The sequence below is a fragment of the Ursus arctos genome, unplaced genomic scaffold (assembly GCF_023065955.2).
Source record: "Ursus arctos isolate Adak ecotype North America unplaced genomic scaffold, UrsArc2.0 scaffold_24, whole genome shotgun sequence".
NCBI lineage: Eukaryota > Metazoa > Chordata > Mammalia > Carnivora > Ursidae > Ursus > Ursus arctos.
This window is the reverse complement of record NW_026622919.1, coordinates 8,090,476-8,102,972: the sequence shown is the minus strand read 5'-3', so window position 1 is coordinate 8,102,972 and position 12,497 is coordinate 8,090,476. Positions and strand designations below refer to the sequence as shown.

The 12,497-nt window shown below is 50.2% G+C and overlaps 1 protein-coding gene across 14 annotated transcripts in view; it reads right to left on the bottom strand.

Moving 5' to 3' along the window:
• The window catches only part of SLC39A11 (solute carrier family 39 member 11), a 565,309-nt gene that overhangs the window by 154,438 nt on the left and 398,374 nt on the right, over positions 1–12,497 (bottom strand). For 11 of the 14 annotated variants that reach the window (XM_057318037.1, XM_057318040.1, XM_057318035.1 and 8 more), the window contains 2 exons: positions 10,471–10,629; positions 7,956–9,664 (listed from right to left, as the gene is read on the bottom strand). The exons of 2 other annotated variants lie outside the window; for them this stretch is intronic. In XM_057318037.1, coding sequence (XP_057174020.1) covers positions 9,586–9,664; positions 10,471–10,629 — 238 coding nt within the window. In that variant the 3' untranslated portion in view covers positions 7,956–9,585. Of the gene's footprint in view, positions 1–7,955; positions 10,630–12,497 lie in introns of those variants that run through there. One more of the 14 variants, XM_057318034.1, reaches the window with a different exon arrangement.

The following is a 12,497-nucleotide window of genomic DNA, read 5'->3' as shown; positions in this document are numbered from 1 at the left end:
GCCAGAGAAGGTGCCCTTGAAACTCTGACACATCCTTTCTCAAAACCAGCCCCATGAGAGCTGCAGGAAGAAAAAATCATTTTTCCAGGCAGGCCGAGGGCTCTTCTAGCTATGGTAACAAACATGATACATGATGAGCTCACAGGCCTGGCAATTAAAAAACCAAACCAAAACAAAAAAACCAACAACCCTATCTGGGAAGAGGGAACATGGAAGGACAGATTTCCAAATGAGATTCCCTACAAATGCAACACCAACCAGAAAGGTGGGCCACCATCCTTTGCAGCCAGAGAGGTGGCAGGCTCTACAGAAGCTGGGGGATATTGTGGTCCAAGAGAGCCCGGAGGGAGCCAGTGCTGCCGCTGTCCACATTAGTGTGTGTGTTTCTCGACAAGGGCTGCAAATCATTCTTGGCTCTTGTTCTGTCCGATGCCCCCCCCCCCCTTCCCACTGTCCATCCACATGCTGGCTAGCCACGTGGCCAGGAATATACAAGCCTTTTCCTTCAGCCAACAACCGTTCCATTGCAGACTCCTAGCTGGGCTCTGGCACTCAGCACAGAGGGAGGGACAAGCAAGGAGGGTGTGTTCAAATTCGCTGTCCCTCTGGGTGGGGTCACTGGCACAAGCTGCCTCGGCCATGGGGGCAAGGCAAGTTCACGGTTAGGATTAGTGCTGATTGCAAGCCACGCTCCCTGGGTCTCATTCTTCACGCTTACCCCCATAGGCTTATTTAGGGAAAGGAAATGAGCCAATGAATGAGTTTTGAGAAAAGCACCAATTCCTTTAGAAATATAGGATATGTGAGCTAAATAATATCAGGCAAGATTGTATTGTTTTTGGCCAAAGGCCACCACTCAACTTAAAGAGAGGGAATAAGGTATATGAAATATTTAAAACAAATTATATAATGTCACTTTGGGGAGGGGTATGATAATGGTATCAGGGTCACGTAAAAAATAAATGCTTTCCTTTTTTGAGATACATAGTGACCTGTTTATGAACAAAATGACACAAATGTCTAGGATTCCTTTCCTTTCCCTCCCCTCCCCCATTCCTTCTTTCTTTCTTTCCCTTTCTTTCTTGCTTTCTTCCTTTTTTTTTTCAAAATAATGAGGACGAGGGAGGTAAGGGGGGCCAGACAGGCTGGGGCTGCTGGAACTGACTGACGGATACAAGGGGGCTCGTGATACCATTCTATTTACTTAAGGTGCAGGTTCAAAGTTCTCCATAATAAAATTTGAACAGAAACAACTTTGAAAGATCAAAAACACAGAGGAAAGACTAAATCTGCCAACATAAGACTTCCATATGCGTTGTAAAGCAAATGATCAGATCTGGCCTTGCTTTGAAATTATAGCGGCTAAAGGAGACTGGTTGTTGTCGTCGTTGTGGCTGTAACCAGAGAGCAGCAGGAAGGGGAGTCAGTGACTGCAGTGGTGGACAGTAAACCGCTCGTCATTTTCGGTGGGACAGAGCAGCATCTGGTGACATTTACTCCCCAAATACTTCCGCTGTAGCACCAGACTTTGTCACAGCAGAGATCAGATGGACTGAGACCGTTCCCAAACACGGGATGCATTTGGTCCAAGCCGTGGGCATGGTTCAGAAGGAAGCTGTCTGAGTCTTCACAAAGACTTATGAGCAGGAGAAAGGGCAGATTGCCGGGCATAACCCCGGCTAACCATCTAAGCCCCCCTCGGTCAAGCATCTCACATGGCCTGAAGGACACTGTTATCATTTCTGCAGGCTGTTTGCAAGAGCTCCATTTTCAGCTGGTGCTCCCCCAAGCTGACGTTGCCCACTGAATCTTTTCCTCTTGCTATTTTTGTTCTTCGTGGATTGTGTTGGTGGAGATCAAGATTAGAGGGAATATCAAAAATCACCCGTCCACTCCCTGAATGTCACAGTCACATCCAAACGCACCAGTGCCCTCTCTCTCCTGATTGGCAAGACCCTACCCTCCCTTACGTATGCAGACATATCATCCCCTGGGCTGGCTCGATTCCTCTTTACACCTGCCAACAAAATCTCTAACCAATTCACGGGGCTCCAGCAACACAGCAAGTCCATGACCCAGAAAAAGCAAGGTATCGGGTGCTTATGGGTAACAGCCCCAGGGACCAAACAGGTGGGACCCGCCTCCCCCATCAATGAAAGTGGGGAGGAAATGAAAGCGGGTCTCAGTGGGAGGAGCTGGTGTGTGGGTGGCGGTGGCAGCCCTGGGCACAGAAGGTGGTATTGCCGAGGTGGCCCTGTGCCCTACTTGTTTGCTGTGCTTTTCCAAACCACAAAGCCCTGCTTGGAGCTCCCCTGCCAAGGCTGAGCACGACCTGCCAGGCTATCAGCATCGTCATCTTCCCCGGACATGCAGTCAGTGCTGTGAATTCTCGCGGAGCTGCCTTCAAGAATCCTGCCTTTGCCTGCAGCCATGACGTCTGGCCGTCCAGGGCTGCGGTAGCACATGTCCCCAGTGGTGAAGATGGTGCCAATGGTCCCAGTCTGGATCCCTCTTAACGTCCCTCTCTCCTTCCTCTTTATCCTGCCTCCTCTATCCCAACCCTACCACAACCCCAACCCTACGATGAGGTTAAACGACCCACCCGTCTTCACCCTTGTCTTTCACACCTGGGAAACGCATGTTCAGAATGACAGAGCCCATTGAGGAAAAGCTTGAGCCTTGATGGCTGCGTCATCCACCCAGAGACTGTCGCTGTGGCTCGTGCCTGGGTCTACGGAGGGCTAGGAGACGTGGGCGCTCTGCCTGGTGGGGCTGTGAAGATGATGAAGGGAAACTGGCAGCACAGTTTTCCTGGTTTGGAAAAAGAACCTTTCAGCACCTGCCAAACTGATAGGTTTGCCAAGAAATTTACACTTGCCAAGAATTCTACATTAAACAAACACACACGCCTACCTCACCCCTCCTCCTAAAGATGCATAACCTATTGGGTAAAGAAACAGCTCGAGGAAGGAGGACAGTATAGGTTCATGAACCCTTCCCGTTTCCAGAGCGTGGTCCACTTTAAGCTCTCCCAGATGACCCAAAAGTCTACGCATCTCACATCTCCCTGACATTAAAGTCTAGGTTCCAAAGAAAGAAAGTTAAGGCTTGATTCTGATCTCCAAGGTTTTTGTTGTTGTTGTTGCTATTATGTAAGTCTATTTACACAAGGTGTGAATGCACACAGATATACATTAAAAAATCCCTGGGAGGTTGCTAGGTCTCTACACTCTTATAGGTGTAGACTGGTGTTTGGTCATTGTTGTCTTTGTATCTCCCTTCCTTCCCTCTTGCCTGCAAAGTACAGCCAATGGCTGAGACACGGGTGACCACTGCCGTGAAATATGTAACAGGAGCTGATCTGTAAAAGCTTCTAGAACAAACTAAAGAGAGTGACCAACATTCAGGCATCTCTGCCTCTTCCCATGTCTGCAGGGAAACTGTCACTGGACTCTGAAGCATGTCTACTCAGCTCTGTTCTGCTAATGACAGAAGATGGGGTAGGAGGGAGTAGACTTGCAGGTGATCCTCCCCAAGCATTCAGCATCCCCAGTTCCTGCTGCTGGGTCATGTAAAGAAGTCAAGAGTTGGTCACAGCTCTGACCCACAGGTCTGGGGGATCAGCCCACGGACATCCCTCCAAGGAGGGCAGAAGGACCAGGATCCCCAGGGCTCACAGAGCACAGTCCATCTCTCCAGGTGGGCACCCTTGACTCCAGTCTCCCCCCCCCCTTCATTCAACCATTCCAGGTTTTCACTGCACCACTCTGAAGTGGACGTGCGAGAGAGAATAAAGTCATCTCTTACCCACGTGGTCTACTGCACCATGCGTAGCCTGATTGATGAAAAGGATGACCGTGAACCTATGAGATCAACTCATGTGACCTGGGTTTATGAGCCCAGAGAACACGGCAAAGGTGATAGGATGTCACTCCTATGATTCTGCTGCATGATAAAAGACTCCCTCTTGCTAGCACACTCCCGCAGAGGCCGGTTTGATGAAGGAAGCAGCCATGTTGGAAAGCCCGTGGGCCAAGAAATTGTGAGCGGCCTCTAGGAACTGCAGGAGGCCCCTCAGAGCTAAGGAAAGCCCACAGCCAACAGTCAGCAAGGAGCTGGGTCCCGGTCCTACAACTGCCAACAACTGAATTCTGCCAACCACACGCATGTGCTTGGAAGTGGACTCTTCCCCAGTTGAGCCTCCAGAAAATACAGCCCAGCCAACACTTTGACTACAGCCTTGTGAGACCCTGAGCAGAGGATCCAGTTAAACCGTGTCCAGACCCCTGACCCAGAGAAATTGATACAATAATGTGTGTTGATTTAGGCCACACAGCTGGTGGTAGTTATACAACACTGGAGAACTAATACAGTGACCATCTCCCACCAAGTTACTAAATATGACCAATGCCCACGAGGAAGAAATCTATACATTCATGAACCATTTATTTACGAGCCGTCTTTTCTCTTTTTAACCTATGTTATAGGCTTGTTAGTAAACGACCAATTTTATATTCCTCATAATTTCACATAGTAAGTTTGACCAGCATTTTCACTGCAACAGCAGAAAGGGAGCAGGCCTCTGTTCAAGAGAAACTCTGATGAAACAGAAATCTAAGTACTAATCTTAAAACAGCAGACTGTTCTTTGCGATGGGACACCCTCCACGGTGCGGTAGTGACCAGTGTGGACTGCAGACCCAAGTGCATGTCCAACCCTAAAGCTAAAAGGCCAGGTCTGAGAAGGGGGTACACCTCCAACACCCTGACTGCACACCTAGAAAGTGAACCAAGCTATGCCCAAGGGGTCCCCTCGCTCAGGATGCTTCCCCCAGGCTTGTCCTACATTTTCCTTCTTCCCTGACACATCCTGGACTGCTTGGAGGTCACGGCTTGCCATCAGTGAAGGGAGTTAAGCCTGGCCTTAGACCCCAGACCTGGGTCCTCACCAACTGCAAACACGCTAGACCCATCGCCCTCCATGCTAGCCAGCAAGGCCACTAAAAGACTTGTTACCACTGCGGCTCGTAGTTCGCCAGAGAGTGGAGACTACATCAGAGGAGATGCCACACAATTTCTGGCCTGATCTCTTAATCTGGGGGGAGAATCAAGGCGTGCTGGGATACAGGTCCCAAGGTTTACCCTGTGCCAAAAGAATCCTAGGCCTTTCCCTGGGCCCACGTAATCCAGCTGCTCTTTTCCCTCATCCATCCACTTACATCTTCCATGTCTTGGAACAGAGGGCACAGCCAGATGCCCTAAGGACGCTTGGGGTTCCTGAGGTTGAGTGAGCAGCCCCATCAGAAACTGCATAGATCTCAGTGACAGTTCTTGGGGACAGACGGTGGCCACGCAGGGCCCCTTTGCTACCAAGTTGCTGGCAAAGCCCAGGTACTGTCAAGAGGAGAACTAGAAAGGAAGAGGGTTGAGTGGAGCCTCCAAAGGAAGGCTTAGGGTTGCTGTCTCCCCCATGCTCACTGCAGCCCAGGGCCAGCCTTCCTCCTGCTTCCTGCGGGAAGAAGGAAACACTCCCTCCTGGTGTAGCTCCTTTGGCTCCAGGACAGAGAAGCACAATTTTGAGTAGTATTTCTCCTGCCTGTGAACACACAAGCACCCCCCCGTCACAGCTGCAGGGGCTGGGCCGTGTCAGGAAGATGATCACAAAGTGAACTCAATGAAACTTTGTTAGTTCTGCAACCTCTAAGCTCCCCTAGCGCTGTCAGGCAGGGTCCATTACAGCTCGGGGTGTACTTACAGAGGTTAACTTACCTTACAGCCACTGAGGCCTGAACCGCAGGGACCCTGCTCTCAGGTGCCCCTTCCAAAGCCCGGTGCCTAATTGTGTGTGTGCCCTTTTATTTTCCCCGAAGAGCGCTCCTCAAATTGTATAAACTTCGGATCCCCCAAATCCGGGCCCACCCCTGCAACGGACAAGCCTGCAGACAGCCAGGAGTCCTGGAAAGCCAGCGGTCCCTTCGGTGGAGCAGCAAAGGCCTCGCTGCAGCCTAGCGGGGTGAAGGCTTCGCGAGTTCCTTGCAGGGGGGCGGCCGAGAGGGGCGGGTCCCAGAGCATCCCGGAACCCCGCCCCCGCTCCTCGGCCCCGCCCCGCGCAGGTAAACAGCCGCCCGCGAGCCAGCCGGGGGACCCGCCCGCGGCGCCGCGCCAGGCACCCGGGAGAGGCCGGCCCAGCAGGCTCCCAGAGACCCGGCGCCCGCCGCGCCCCAGAACGTGCGCCCGCGCGGGCAGCCCAGCCTCACCTGGCCGGGCAGGCGGGTGGCACCTGCGGGCCGGGCGGCTGACCAGGGCACGTAGCCAGGGGGTGGAGAGCACCTGAGAGCTGGGGAACCCATGCCTGTGGCTTCCCAAGACCCTGTCGCGGGGCTCGGCCCAAGGGCGCGTAGGTAAAAATTGGTGGAACTGTATACATTTAAGATCTGTGCCTTTGTTATATGTAAATCATACCTCAGTTTAGAAGGACGGCGGGAAAAGAACGACCCCCTGGGCTCCCAGGTGCTTCCAACTTTCACAGATTCAACCACTTATTAGACGGTGGAGGGGTGCAGAACGTTGCACCTGGAAAGCTTTAGGGAGTAGGGTCTGGGAGGTCGGTTTCTGCCTCCTCCGCGCAAAGCAGAACCAATCCTGCCACTGCCTATCACCACCTTGGCGATAGTAAGACTTCCTGGACCTCACCTTCCTTGTCAGCAAAGTGGGGCGATAATAATATGGAAGTCGAGCTTTAAAGGAGGTGAGAGGGTGCATAGCACCCTGTCCGACCCACAGTCTTCACCTAATGGCCTTTTGGTCCTTCCCTCAGAACAGCAGGCTGAGACTGTTTTTGACAGGTTCCCAGAGAAGATCCAGAGGCTAACACCTACCCCCATCTCTCACTTACAGTCACCTAGAATGAAGGGCCCATCAAAGACAAAGCCTTGAGGGAACAAGTTGCCACCATCAAACAGTCAAGGATATGAGGACTGAGAAGCAGTCCCGTCAGGCAGTGCTAGAAGCTTAGAGAAGATACACTTGTAAGCTCCAGTCCTGAAATATTAGCTCAAGGAAAAGACTGAAACCTTGAGATCTCTTATGATAGTTCCTAAATATCCTCTTACCTCTTGTGTCCGTAAGGCTGAGAAAAGTAGAAAAACAAATGCAAAATTTGATCCCAATGAGTGGCTGAATGTCTGTGCTGGTAAAGTTACAGCCTTTCCATAGAAATCATTGGTCAGGAAGCAGTGGGACCCAGAAAAGCAAAACAGAGATATATGGGAAGATTTGAAAACCTTGGAATTTTCTGAATTCTAAATCCTCAAAGAGCCTCCTTTGTCAGCTGAAACACACTGCCCTTCCTCCAGTCTTCTGAAACACTTCTTGAAGACACTGCAATTGCTTTGCCTGAAGGCGTCACCCTGCAAAAGAAAGCCAGTTCTCCTCATGCACTACCCTGTATTGTCTCCAGAAATGATCAGTTATATCCCAGCATGCCTCCAAAGGAAGGGCAATGGCAAACTCAAACCGGGAAGAATAAGGATTTGAAACCAACATCATTTCGGGATTTTTCTAATTTTACTGACAAATCGGGGGAAACTATGCGTAGGAATAGATTTTTAGGGTGCTCAACAATGGAGGGAAGAATGTAAGTCTAAATGAGTCTGAATTTGTTGACATATAATGGTTATAGAGGTCCTGGGGTTGCTGTGCTAGCATGAGAAGCACGGGACACCAGGCGATTGTCCCTAAAGTACTGAATGTCATGTGTGACCCAGGCTGTCCATTATGTATGGGTCATCTAACACACTCATCAAATTCCATCACCACGTGGAAATGGTTCACATGGACTGGTGTAAGCCTTTGCTTCTACTAATATGAGGTAGGGGAGATGTTAGGACTAACTTTAGTTACTTATATTATCAACCCTGGCAAGAAGCAGCTTGGAGAAGGACCGGACACAGCGTATCCACAACAATATCCCTTTTATTGATATTAATCACAGTTATGAGGTCTTGTCCATCAGAAAGTTTGCATTATGTAGAACTACATACAAAGACATAAAAATACACATACACCAACTAGCAAACCAATTAATTTCAACCAATCAGAATCTCTGAATGTGTCTTCCATTGTGATCATCAGTGCTCCAGAAGAACATACATAGACCCAGCGTACGGTTGGCCTTTGAGGTCTTAGAGATTTCACAGAGCAAGGTATTCACCCTTGGAAGCAAGTCGACATGTAAACTCAGAGGGCAGGCACTGATAAGCACAGCGCCTGAACACCCGGGTCTTGGGCTGCCTGCCTTGCTGGCAGAGCCCACTCAAGGTCCCATATGCTACTTTGACCAAGAGGACGGCAGGCATTAGCTCCGTTTGAAACAGACAAATTCTATCACCCCTGCTCGAGAAACTACGTGTAGGATGGAGCAGATTGGCTTCTAGTGTAGTTCAAGTCATCCCTTTAGAGTCATTTCAGGATGATGACTTGGCTAAGATTTACCTTACAAGGGGAATGTAAAAAATCTCTCTTTTTCTTCCTACCCCTTCTTCCTTCTTCATCCTAAGCTTTCTGGCCAAACTCGAGCAAAGCCTGCGACAGCTTAAGTGTCCAAGGTTACAAGTCACTTGGTCAACAGGGAAGGACCTAGTGCAGATTCCAAATGTCTTTCTCTCACTCAGGTTAGCTTAAGTGGCTCCCTCCATAACCACACAGGAGTCTGAGTTCCGGCTGTCCGCTGGTGTCCCCAAGTCTCTTAGAAAAGGGAAGGCTATACATTTATCAAAATGAATGTCTAGGGGATTTGGACACCATGACAAACCCCTTTGCTCTGGAATCCATAGAGAGCAGAGGTCTCTCACCAAAGCTGCACTCACACCCTGTGTTCATGGTTGTCTGAATTCCCTAATCCCCTTAACATCAACAGTGCCAATCTTCGCCTTAAAAAAAGTGAAATAAAAAAGAAAGAAAGAGAAAGACTAACCGATTTCCTTCCCTTTGTCTGTGTCCCCTCCCGTACACCATCTCCCTCGGGGGACACAGAGGAAGGCATATTCCTCTTGGGCTGGCTGGACCTTGGAGAGTGGGTTGCTATGTCCATGACGTTCCAGTTCCGGTCTCACGGGTAGATGATCAGTGGTGAACGATCACGAGGGACAGACGAGAGATGTCCTGGCCATTCGGCTCTGAGTCACGTGGCAAAAATGCTTAGGAGGCTTCTCTCTTGGTAGCTTGCTCCTGCAGGTGGTGACCTTGAGAAGCTGCCACTGAGCCCAGCGAGGGAGACTGAGGGTATGACAGCAGAGATTTCCCTGATCTGTGTGTCCTTGGTAATCTCGCCGAAGAAAGATTCTATTTAGTGGCCAAACGAAAATCTGGAGTTCCGTGACACCTTGACATTCTAAATAAAATTAAGATCTCCCTCCAAAGAAGAGTAAAAATTGTCTTACTATAATCAGAGTCAATCAGGATAATGAGATGAAAAGGAGAGAAAGGAAAAGTGTTTTAATGTAAAGAAAAGAGGCTTGTGGTCCCGTTGAAGCCAACCATTGCAGTTTCCTGGTGCTGCTTTTCCTGGGGTCTGAAGCATCTCGCACTAGCCCAGGCCAACATCGAGGGACATCATCACCACAAATCCCAGAATGGAGGCCCAGGAGGCCAGTTTCCCGTTACCACTAGGAAGGAAGGGAAGGAAGACCTTAATGCACTCTGGGACACCATCCAAGCTGAAAGCATCCTCTGTGAGGTCCAATTCCAACAGAAAGTACACCACTACGATTAATAAGAACAATATTGACAAGTAACATTTCTTGGGGCTTGCTACATGCCAGGCAAACTAACTCATGTAACCACAAAGGATGGTCACATGAGATCGGTGCTGTCATTATTCCCGTGTTACTCGTGGGGAAACTGAGGCATGCAGAAGTAACATGCCCAAAGATACCTCTCCTGGCTCTGGAAAATATCCTTGAATAATACAGAGTGGCAATTAAATTCTCGATGGTATTATTGAGTCTGACCTCCACATCATTCTGCTATAAAAACCAAATGAAACAAAGAAAGCGAGCCCCTACCCCCTGACACCCGGCCCACAGCAACACAATGAGACTATGGATGGATAGCTCTGGCTATCAGAGCTCACCGCTCCCCTCATTCCAGCCCCAGAAAAACCCAGAAAGAGAGGGGTGGGGAGAGAAAGGGACATACGCAAAACTAATCACCTGGATTAGTGGAGTGTATATGCTCCTAGTGTTACTGCTCCGTCTCTCCAATCTCACCCCCGCCCCCGCCACCCCTTACTTGTCTCTCTTTCATTTCAGAGAGCACAGCTGAAAAGGGGGGGGGGATGATCTTGGGAGGGGGCGGGAAGCGGTAAGAGCAAAGAAAGGAGTAACAGATGAAGGACGGTAAGATCTGGAGGCTGAGGCCCCGGGAATGGGAAACTGGCCAGGGGCAGATGAGGGACGGTTTGCTCTCCAACCTGATCTGAGCCTCGGGGATGATGTCGTCCATGACCACATAGACCATGGCGCCAGCAGCAAAGGCCAGGGCATAGGGCAGGAGGGGCTCAGCCAGCACCACGGCAAAGGCACCAAAGACCCCGGCCAGCGGCTCCACCATGCCGCTCAGCTGCCCGTACCTAAGGAGAGACCAGAGACATGTGCCACCATGGGGAGGGTCAGGCAGACACATCGCCAGCGTGCTCAGACTGCTGACTCAGCCCCAGAACACAGACGCCTCATTCCGCATCGTAGCTGCGCCTGGCAGTGCAAAAGGATTTCGTTGCGTCTGCAGCCACCTCCTTCTTCCCCGACCTTCTCCGACACGGCAGGTGCCCCCTCCCGGGTGTCCTGTAGGGTTTTAAGTCTTCTGCATTGTCTGTTTGCCATAACAGCATGATTGGGATCTAATTCACATACCATAGGGCACGCCCATTTCATCTGTACAGTTCAGTGGTTTTAGTATAGTCACAGGGTTGTGCAACCATCACCATGACCTGGTTCCAGAACATTCTCATCGCCACAAAAGGAAACCCCATACCCATTCGCAGCCACTCCCCAGCCCTCCCTCCCCCAGCTCCCGGCAACCACTGATCTGCTTTTTTGTCTCTATGGATTTGTTTATTCTGGATATTTCATATAAAGGGACTCATGCAATGCTGGCTTATTGCACCTCGCATAATGTTCTCAAGGTGTGCCCGTGTCATAACACATATCAGCGTTCACTTCATTCTTTTTATGAGTAATATCCCACTGTACAGATACCCCACATGTCCTCTGTCTGTTCACCGGCCAACGTCGACATTGTCTCTTGACCGGCAGGACACTGATTAGGAGTGGTGTGGACATTTCCCAAGGACGGCTGTGCCTGCTAGGTTTGGGGGTTCAAGCCACCACTGCACCCCTTCCGAAGCAGCTGTAACCACACCCCCTGGCCGAAGAGGTGGACCTACCCGGCCAGGTATCTACTGAGAGCTGGTCCCCACTGCCCCCATCTTGGATTAAGGTGAGACTTCTTCTTTTAAAAAGAATCCCTTTATTTGAGCTATAGTGAGAGTGGATCTCTGTTGCTTGAAATCACAGGAGCCCGGATGAAAACAGCAGCCTGCATGAGCCCTGAGGATTCAGAGAGCAGGAGAGAAGCCAGTACCCGCTCCCCACAGCTGAGCCCGGCCAGCTGTTGCGTTGAATACCAAAGGGAGTTGGGACATCTTTCCCATTATCTCTTGTGTGGGCATTGGGCAAGATATACTGCCTGTGAGCCTTAATCTCTCCATCTGTAAAATGGGGCTAGAGAAACCCAGAAGTGCACTGGGGCATTTCCCTGCCCAGCTGGCCTCCTCAGTGACAGGACAGGGCTGTGAAGCTCCCCACTCTCCTGCTTCTCCCTGGCCAGGAGTAGACTGTTGGCATGAGGAGACACTGTCTACACTGCAGGACTCTCTAAGGGCACACTGCTTCCAGACTTATGCTGTATGCATGGGTCAGCAGACTTTGCAATTCTGTAGTGTGTATACAATTCCTGGCCTTGGCCTTGTCACTTCAGAAAAAGAGTGAGTTTGACGTCAAGCCCAGACTGGACTGAGAAGAAAAAGTGTTTAATCTTGGGGTCCAGACGCTGACCACAAGGCCCCCCATTCCCTCGCCTCCTGTTCCATAGTGCCCCTCCTATATGAGACACCAGTCACAGCTTTGGGGCTCCCGGAACTCACATTTGAACCAAATCTCTAAGGCCATTTGCCTGCCCTCACTCCGTCCTCTGTTCTGTAGACTCCAACAATGGAGAAAGAGACAAGAGAGGGGAAAATAAAATAATGTAAGTATGTGTAAGAACTTGTAAGTCATAAGGTCCCATAAAACGGAAGGCATTTTTAAATTGTTGTTATTAACAGTCTTTTAAAATGCCCTCACCGTACATTCTAGAGCAGTGATTGTTTTGACAAAGAGGTATTCTGGGGCTCGGAGTCCTGAGTCGAGGGACAGATTAGACTTCTAGTCTTGGAGTCAC